Here is a 10,521-nt window from a genome sequence, read left to right on the forward strand (position 1 = left end):
TGTTCCTGATGAGATGCACTGAACATGTTGATAAATCAAAACTTCTTGCCATTCCAAAGATGCACAATATTTCAGCCCCTGGTGCAGCGTCTTGCATTCCCACACAACTACTAATTTTTCTGCCCACAAAAAACACACACTGACCAAACGATTTGCAGCTTTGGAGCCATCACTTAAAGCAGTTGATGCTTTTATGTGTGTGACTTTTTTTTCCTCCCTCACTTATCGGCCCTCAGCCAGCAGGACGTCGGCTGTTGTTCCCTTCATGTTTCAAATTCGAGTTTTGATGACCTGCTTTTAGCACATGGCAGCAAATCATCAAATTCACAAAGATGTGTGAAGCAGCCAAAGACCCACCTGTTGCCTTTTTTCTGTTTGACAGAATAAAAGACTGGAGTTTTGATCTCAAACAATGTCATTTATATGAAAATAAATCCAAGAGCAAGCAGCACACAGAGGGATTGGGTAAATATTAGGAAACTTATTAGGCTAACGCCAGTTTGGAAAAGTGAGCTAAGTGAGTGACTGCCTTGTCAGTGGGAGTCTAGATGCAGGCCTTGGGAGTAATTAGCAGGGATTACAGCTCCTCTGGCCTGCACCCAGCACTGGGGTTTCAGCCCAAACACCCAGGCAAGTCCCTGGCTTCGCTCCCTCGCCGCTTTCCCAAACCGCACAGGCCTCTGGCGTGTCACACAAATCCTAATGATGATCACGACTATCAACGCGGACATCAAGCCCACTGCGGCTTCATAGGAAATCAATTAACCTTGGTCGAGTTACACCTACATCATAACCACATTCCCCCACTGGCAGCTACTTGGTGAGATGACTTCAGTGAGTGAGTGGAGTCTCGTTGTGTCAGGCGAGGGGGTTCACACTCCACCCCTGCAGCTTGGGATCACAGCCAGTGGCCCTTTGCCACACTCCTCACAGCTAGCTGAGTGACATTAGCACTGAGGTGATCAACACAAAGGAGACCAACAGGAGTTCACATATCAGAGGGACAAAAAACTTACAGTACGAAGCATCAACTGCACAGAAGAACTTCAGCGGCCTGAGGAGTCGAGTGTTGGAGAGGGGCTTATGTGTTGAAAGCCACCGCGCAGGAAGCGTAGGAGTAGCTGTCAACTCACCGATATACCGAGCAGGGATTTAATATTGAGCCCATATTGGCTTTAAGTACTTAACTTGACACTGAAACAGGCATCTATGTGTTTCAAGACAGAGATTTCCTAAGCTAGTGTCTTCACAGTAATGATATACTGTCACCTCATGGCAAACTATTAGCCAAATTCTTGTTTTTGATGTTGCATGTCTCTTTTCATGTTGTATGGCGACATAATGAACTCCTATACTCTTCTGTTCATGGCATCAAAGAGGAAAGAGTGTTACTGGTGCCTCCCTTTTCGTCAGAACAGCTATCAAAGCTGTAGGGAGACGAGGTTTAGTTTTGGCACGCAGCTCATCTAAAAGTCTTTCCGCACAGAGAAAACAACAAAGGTAAAAAGTAGACTAGACAAGAGCACGGTGGGCCGAATGCAGCAGGGCAGGAAAGTGCCAGTAAACCACTACTGCCTGTTTAAAAGGAAGGAAATCACCCAGGGATGAGGAAGAAAGGAAAGACTAGGAATGAAACAAAACCTCCCAGAGGAGCTGCTAGCGAGCAAGCAGCGGGAGAAGAAAATGAACTGATATGTCAGTCGGGACAGAGGGGAGGAAAAAGAGACGGCCGACTTTTAACAGCGTGCAAACAGGATGTGTTAACAAGGAATTTCAGGGGGTCGCTCCCCTCAACTCAAAATAGGGAAAACCACAAAGTCAGATCAGGATTTCTCACAGTTTGCATCAGGCAGAGGGCCTCCAAATGATACAGTCAAGTTTAACTGTGGCTGCTCATACCAAAAATGTATTGTGAGGCCTTCAGGTTTAAAGAAAAAAAAAATCCTGTTTAAAACCTTGTATTGTGTTAGACAGACACATGTGCTCAGAGGATTACTAAGACGAGCTGGCTGTATGTGCAAGTTTGTATGGCTGGCCAAAGATGATTCACAGCGCATGCATGCATCCAGTTACCTCCCCAGATTCCCTAAGCTTGTGTCACACATACACGGTCAGTCTTTGGCTGCTGCTTAGCACACAGCTTCTCCTGGATATTCAACTCCACCAAGGTACAAAACTTTCCCTGTCAGTCAAATCCCCTCTCTTTCTCTGCATGCCTCAGTCAGTCTCTCCGGCGTTCTCTTTGTTGCCGTGTGTTCCCAGCTCCGGGACTCCCGTGTGCAGGTCTTGGTGGTCCGATGAGGAATGTGGTGAGGAGGGGGGAGGCAGGGCCGCCTAAAAGGGGGTGCTCAATTGTTCCCACACAGAGCATCCACCCCCCACTGATCTGTCGCTCACTTGGCCATTTGAAGGGGGGTAACGGGCCACAGCAAAGGATGCAAAGAGATGGAATTACGGACGCTCAGTCGACACACACGCGCTCACACACTGCTATTGAATTGATGCAACACTCCGAGCATACTAAATCAGCCTAAGAGAGAAACTTAACATTCCAAAGTTGTTGAAGAAGAAAGCCGCCCAGGGACTAATTCAGGTCTAGAACGACAAAATCACTTCACCCATCGGACAGGATCCAAATACCACCCTTTGTTTTTCTTCCGTGCCCAGTCTGTATTTTTTTTAGTACGCCGTGATGAGCTGATTTGTGTGGAAGCAACGATAAGGAGCTGTTACTAGCAGAGCAGAACAGGATGCCACGAGAGCCCCGATCTCAGAGCTGCCACGCTGTGAGAGCAGGAACCTGATAAGAGCTAGCAGGCACGTGTAGCCACCCTCCCTTCCACCTCCGGCCACGTCTGGTCGATCCAAGTCACAACCTGGTTCACAAGACTACATCCTCATGACAAATAAATCTAATCATACTGATGGCTCACCAAACAGTTAGGGAGGAGATATACGGAGCAGAAAGCAACAGGAACCATCACATTATCACTGCATTTGATCGATCTTTGAGGAACCCCAGCAGAGGAGCAACTCCAGTCAAGCGTACACAATCTACTCAATCAAAAACTTTGGTCTGCGTGATTTCTAAGTCTTGAATTCAGGGTCTATAAAGAATATTCTGTGCATCAGTGGCAATAAGTCCTGCCTTCACATCCTCATGTAACCTAATGTGGGCAAAACAAAAGCTGAGGTCACCTATGAAGGCTGAAGTGATCTTGTTATTTCAGATTACACTAATAATACTGGAATGTCAAAACATAAATACTTATCTTTAACACTGGTTTTCAGAAGAGGTCAAAAAAGGCATAAAAGGCAAGTGAAAAGAAGGGCATGAACAGACTCCATTCCTCAGGAATGTTATCAAAGATTACTGTGCATGTGTTGACTTTAATACAAGGTGTTGATTTAAACTCAACCTGCACACATTTTCTCTTCACACCAATTACTGATAATAATGTTTGAGCAACTTATTCCTCTGAGGACAAAATCATGTTAACATTAGGTTTAAATTAGACTCACTCACACATACACAATGACTTTTCCTGCTCAGTAAGTCTAAATCTAACCCTAAATATGGCTTTGATGCACTATGAGTAATTCTCTGTAACTATGATGAGTCAGACTTGCATGTGTGAATTTTCCTTCGTTTGTAACCACACCTACAGGTGGGTCCAAAGACAGTTTGTTAAATGACACGCCTGAATCTGCTGATCCCTCTTTACCTCGTTGTTCTCCTCTCATGTACTAATTAAGAAAGAACAAAAGTGAGACTTACGAGTGCTGTGTCTTTTGAAAGATATGGCCCACAGTTACAAATGTGGGACCTGGAAGTCACATAGATGTGGGTTTTACGTGATCTGAGTGAACTTCATTGGCCATGGTAGAAAACCTGTAATTAACTAGCCTACATTCCAATCAGCTGCAGATCTACAATATTCTTAAAAACTTCATACGCTACCTATTGAATAAAGAAAACTTCAGGAAAACAATTCTCTTTTTAAATAACTACATATTCAACACTATCTTTCTTTCTTTGAAGTTTTCCATACATTATATGCCTTGAAGAAAGATTCTGTTACATAACATGGGCTGTTTATAAAGATCACCATATTAATTCATGTGACTACACAAGCAATACCTTTAGAGCTATTGCTGTTTTTCTAGGAACACAAATCGCCATAAACTGACTGGTAATGTGTATTTCAGTATGAGCTACAACATAAACTATTTCTATTTCTGTCGGCATGTTAGTAGCGGCTTTCATGCACAACTTTACAATAATAAACAATCAGGTTTTGGACTCCTGACATCACAGACTGCTGCAACAAGAGGGAGCTGGGAATTTTAAATATGGGAGATAAGAGTAAATAATCAGTAAATATGACAATTATACAATCTAACAGCTGAGTTTCTGCAAGCTGCTACACATCTGTTATGAGGGTTTCCTTTTTGGCAATGCATAAAACTATCGCACAGACAGTAATTCTCTGATTTTCAAACAGCAATCAGAGTTCATTACAATGTGCAGCACTCAAGTGTTTGTTAATGATAAGACTTTCAAATGGTTAAAACAAAAACGGTTTGTTTTATAACTGACCTTGAGAGGAGAGCAAGACACTCGACTAGTAGTTCAATTGTTAATTATTACAAGTGTCAAAATACTGCGCTGCTGTTGCGCTGAGCAGAGCCACTCAAATATTGGTCTTTGAACTATAAAAACTCTCACAGGCTGAGTATGCCCTAGTTCCCTGTTCTTATCTTATCTGCAGACTCCCACTGCAATAGCACAACCTGTTATTTCCCAAACCGTAATGATGCAGGGCATGCTGCCACTGGCTAAGGGGAAAGAGCCCTCACAATGTGAGACTGCAGAACGTCTCCAGCTTACCGAGAGGCCAATGTGCTGAGGTCATGTGCGCTTTAAGTTTCAGTTATATTGCTCTGAACTGATTATGAACAGGGCATGTTCCATGTGCTGAAAGGAGAGAAAAAGGCCCTCTTCTCTTTGATCTCTCCCCCTGTCCCATACCTGAAGCATGGTATCAAATTTGACAGCCAGAGTAAACCAAAACAGACTGTATTTTTTTACAAAGCCTAGTGTCCATAGTAGCCTCTGACATGACAGAAACCAGTCTGGTCAGAGTTAAGCGCTTTGCTTTCAGGCAGCGATTGAAAAGCTGCTGCTTATCACAGCTGTGCAGCAGATATCTACTATCATTTTTCACCGTATCAAATATAACTATTAAGAAAGATAAACAGCACCTACTATTAGCAGATAGATTCAGACAGTAAAACCACCATTTACATTCTGTATGATTACCAGCATGATTTATCTGTCATCATTAAGGATGTCAGCGTGATTTATTTCCCATTTAAGTGAAGTATTCAACCACAGACCCTAAACAAATCATCATCCAGCAGATGAGAAACTTGGAAACGAGGTCTTGAACTGCTTCCATTTGAGTGGTAAACGATTGATACCATGGGATCAGCAAGGAATTTACCAACTGAGCCTGCTGTTCCTCTCTATCACTTAATTCAGTCTATGCCGAAGCAATCAGGGTTTCCATTTCACTTTTGCTGCATTAAAACATCTTTATTGAATCTTAAGTCTGGCTTCAGCTAAGCCTGTCAGTAGTTTCACTGGTAACAAACATTCTTATCTCCTCACTGCCAACAATAACACACAATGTTCGTGGTTATAAAAGGCAAGTTTTGAACCCCGTGTCTCCAGTAAGACTCATATTCTGCAAATGTGATTTATGGAGAATGTATTAACGGAGGTAAACATTTCAAAAACTAAGTATGTAAAATCTGGCGAAGCAAGAGTGTAATTTTTAAGTATGTCTTTTTTGCCACATAAATCTTCACAGCTATAGCAAAAATATATATATTTTGGTGGGAATACTTGGATTAAAATCTCTAGCCTTTTCTGGAAAACCATAATTTTATTATTTATCTTAACTTCTACAAATATTCTAATTGAAACAGACGCTTCCAGTGAACCATTTTCTTGACTAATAACTGTTGAAACAAATGATGTGTTATACATCTGCATGTAATTAATGGTGTAACCCTTCTGCAACCTCACAACCAGTTCATTCAAACACAGACTGTGTTCGATTTAGGATAGAATTAAAGCGTGGAGTTTGATCCACTACAAAGTGTAGAAGTGAAGATCTGACAAACATGACTGAAGTTTCTCCAGGCTGCACATCTGGAGTTTTCTCCCCAGCAACATGAAACATCTCAAGAGTGTGGGGCTTTTGTATTTGGGGACCCCCAGCACTCTCTTCAATGACAGTAGACCTTGTTGCTTTCTATGGATCAATTATCTCAGTCTCTATCAATGACAAAGAGCTGCTCATGGAGGCCGGCCCTGTTTAAAGCCACAACATACACTGGGAATCTATTGTAAGGAAAAGGCACGTGTGTTTATAGCACACAAACCTGTACAATAACACTGCCCTCATTCACATCCGTCTTTCAAAACCCATAGATGCAAGACAATTAAATCTGACCAATGTGGACATGTTGGGCTACTCTAAATGACATTTAGCATCACAAAGACATACAGGCAGAAAACAAAAGGACCCGTAGAACTTGTGTAAAATGCAGGAATAAAATGAGCTCTCTGTCTCAGTTACACCCAACTCAAATTCTAATGAGCCCTTGAGGACTCAATAACAACAAAAAAGACAGTGTGAACATCATCTTACTATGCAAAGGAAAACTCAAGAATGCTTTCAGTACAAAAAAAGAGAACGAATACAAATTGGTCGCCCTTTTCAGATGAAATAATGCTGGAAGAACTGAAATGTGAGAAAGTGTTTTTTTTAGCTGTGGCAATATACTGATTAACTAAATTATAAAGTCAAAAAATATTTTTAGAAAAAGGTATACACAAGAGAGTAGCTATGCCTGGATGACTTACTTCTGTAAGAACTTCATGCTGAAGCCTCGGCAAAACAGGCAAACAAAAAAGGGCTGAATTTAGGGGTTTGAATACATATTGCCCATTTTTTTAACCACCATAAAAATTAAAAGGAAATGAGAGTGGGTGGGGGTGGTTAAAGTATGCAGGGCACAGTGGAATTTCAAGCCCCAACCCCCTTCCCCTGCTCTCCTCAAGCCTTTACTGTAAAAGCACCCGCCCCCCCCACCCTGCATAACTTTCCATTACTTGGGTTTATCTCATGATTACCTGCAATGATTTGCCTTCTCACTTCTGTGGTTATTAACATATCAGTTATTTCTAAGTGAGGTTCACTGGTGCATTGCATCCTGTTGTGCAAAAAGATAGATATAGAATTCAACACAATACACGCTGAAACCACAAAATCAAAGGAACACCGTGAGAGAAAGAGAAAAAATCTCCATAGGTCTTGTTCACAAAGCATAGGCCTGTTTACTAAATCACTGCCGGCTGCCTGCACTTCACAGCCATAGGAGTCTCTCCTGAGGAAGCCTGGAAATAAACATGGGCCTGGCTTCTTTCAGTGGGGAGCACAGTCTGTGTGTTGATTATACCTCTTTATTGTTATGAATTACCTACAAGTATTTCCTAAATGAAGCCTGTGTTTGCCCAGTGGAGCAGTGAAGTGTTGCCAGCAGCAAATACTGTATGTCTGAAGAATGCATCCCTAAATGTTTCACTGCTACTTGCTCCAAACCTAATGTGCTATAACTTTAAAGGTATGTCTGTATGAATAAAGCATGTCTCCATATTGACTTTGACATAAGCACAAAACATCAAAAGTGACAGTTTGATGATTCCATGTGAGGAACTGTTAAACTCTACTACATCTGAGAACATTTTCTCTTCCAGAAAACTGCATGGAAAACTGTTTAAAGAATTTATCAGGAACAGTCAGCAGACTGGCTCTTTTGGTAGCTAAGAGAAAAAAACATATGAGAAAATTTAAAATGCCACTAGCATGAATCTTGGCTAACTTTCTAGCCTAAAAAGTTCTCGTTAATCTGCCTTAAGACCACCAGGAGACCACTCCAAGACCCAACGGGGGTCCACAGTCGCTACGTTAGGACTTGCTGCTATTAAGAGGGTAAAATCAGACCAAAGGCTGCCTACTTTGGAAACCAAGAGCAAAAACCTGATACAATACCTATCATTTATTTAAGCTACCTTTCCTAACTTATAAAGTGACCCTTTTTCGCAGCAACTGGGAAATTTCTTCAAGACAAGGGGGTCAACAATCTCTACTTTAGGTATTAATTTAGCTATTAAGAGGGTAAAAACAAACCCAAGGCTGCCTACTTTATACACTAACAGTACAAATCTGAGAGAAAATGTCACTGTCAAGAAATTAAGCTAACTTTTGAAGCCTGAAAAGTCCTAGTTAGCTTGGGTTAGGACCATTGGGAGACTTCTTCAAGACCCATGTGAGGTTCATGGTCCCTCCTTGAGGACTTACTGCTGTTAAGAGGACAAAACCAGACCAAAGACTGCCAACTTCACAAACTAACACAACAAATCAGGGAGAAATGCCACTACCATGAATTTCAGCTAACGTTTTTAGCACAGAAAGTTCTCCTTACCCTACCTTAAGATCACCAGGAGACCTCTCCAAGACCCAACAGGGGTCCAGAGTCGCTACTTTAGGACTTACTGCTATTTAGAGGGTAAAATCAGACCAAAGGCTGCCTACTTCGTAAACCAACAGCCAACATCTGATTCAAAACCTGACTATCATTTATATAAGCTACCTTTGCTAGCTAGGGTTAGGACCACTGGGAGAGTTCTCCAAGACCCATGGGAGGTTCACAGTCCCTACTTGAGGACTAATTACTGTTAGGAGGACAAAAACAGACAAAAGGCTGCCTACTTTACAAACTAACAGTACAAATGAGGGAGGAATTGTCACTCAGATGAAGTTAAGCTTACTTTGCAAGCTTAAAAACTTCTAGTCAGCTTGGGATAGGACCACTGGGAGACTTCTATAAGACCCATGAAGGTTCATGGTCCCCATGGACCCTACTTTTTAAACAAACAAACCAATTCTGAGCGAAAATGTCAGTAGCATGAATTTTCGCTAACTTTGCTTAAATTGCCTAAACTATTACTCGCGTGAAGTTAAGCTAACTTTGTACGACCGTTGAGTTTCTCCAAGACCCACAGAGGGTCCACAGTCCCTACTTTAGGCTCCATTGCTTTGTAAGATGGTAAAACCCGACCAAACGCTGTAACCTTTTTAAACAAACCGAATCTGAGCTAAAATGTCACTAGCATGAAACTAAACTAGCGTGATTTTTAGCTAACTTTGCTAACTCAAAAAGTTATCGTTAACCTGTTTTTGGACCAGTGGGATACCTCTCCAAGACCCACGGGAGGTCCACGGTCCCTACTTTTGGAGTCGCTGTTCTGAAAGGGTAAAAACGAGTCTAAAAGCAGATTGTAAAGCCACTCACCGTTGACTCCTTTGTTGGGGACATCGTTCACGTTGAAACCTTTGGAGCTGTAAGCGGCACGGACTTCGTTACAGTTTTTCAACTTTTGCTCCGCAGTCACCGACGCGGACAACACAACCAGCGTGCAAACCACACACAGCACCAACAGCGTCTTCATTTTCTGTCCTTACAAAAAACAAAACACAAAAACTACCTGCGCAAAAAAAAGAGTAGAAAAATGTATAGGTTCGTTGAGGTGTGTGTGTAAAAGCTAAGACAAAGTTAGAGCGACTCCCACGCTGAGTTTCCTCATGGAGACGCGCTGGTTTCTTCAGCTCAGCAGATACTTCATTCACAGCAGCTGTGAGGACAGAAAACACCGAAAAAACACCGGGAAGCTGCTCGAAACGCGTCCGTTTAACAGCGAAGCCAACTGCTGAGTTCCAGACTCAGCCGAAAAAACACGAAGGTGCCTTAAAAACTTCAGTTTTCAAACGCGTAAAACTTTTTTTTCTCTCAGACTGGAGGCAACAATCTCAGAGTCGCACTGCTGCTTCGACGAAAAGCTTCAAACCACGGGAGGACAAGCAGGCTGCGGAAAAGTTGCCGGGAGAAAGTTGTTCTTTTTTTTCTTCTGTCTTCTTTTTCTTTGCTTTCTTTCCAAACTGAACGAGGCCGTGGTTTGTGTCGGACAGGACGCTGGAGTCTTGCTAGTTGTACTGGAATCCAGATGCGAGCGAAAAAGCCCTGGTGGACACCCAGGAGAGAGTGCGAGTTCCGGGGACAAAGACCTGGAGATCAGGAACACCAGGGGTGGAGCATGGAGCGGGGACTTCACACCCTGGATCTCTCTCCTTCCATAATGTCTAGACCGGTGCTAACCAGGCTTGAAAATCAGGACTGGAGCTCAGGGTGGAGCTAACATGAAGGTATGACTTATCATTACTGGAACACATGGCTTAAAGAAATAAACAACAGTCCTGAAAATCACAAATCTCCTCCACTGCAGACCTCTGGCTGACCTGGGGTCTCTCTTATCTGTCTCTATTGTTGATGTGGAGATAACAACAGATAAAAAAAAATCCTTTGAACCAAACAGGCTTCGCTCATGCT

General features: G+C 42.5%; 1 protein-coding gene across 1 annotated transcript in view; it reads right to left on the bottom strand.

Moving 5' to 3' along the window:
- Window positions 1-10,133, bottom strand: part of gpc4 (glypican 4) — a 31,907-nt gene extending 21,774 nt beyond the window's left edge. Inside the window, exon 1 of the mRNA XM_023283406.3 lies at window positions 9,430-10,133. Within this exon, the coding sequence (XP_023139174.2) occupies window positions 9,430-9,586 (157 nt within the window). The 5' untranslated portion in view covers window positions 9,587-10,133. The remainder of the gene's footprint in view (window positions 1-9,429) is intronic.
- Between the last annotated feature and the right edge of the window lie 388 nt (window positions 10,134-10,521).

This window comes from Amphiprion ocellaris, chromosome 13 (genome assembly GCF_022539595.1).
Source record: "Amphiprion ocellaris isolate individual 3 ecotype Okinawa chromosome 13, ASM2253959v1, whole genome shotgun sequence".
NCBI lineage: Eukaryota > Metazoa > Chordata > Actinopteri > Pomacentridae > Amphiprion > Amphiprion ocellaris.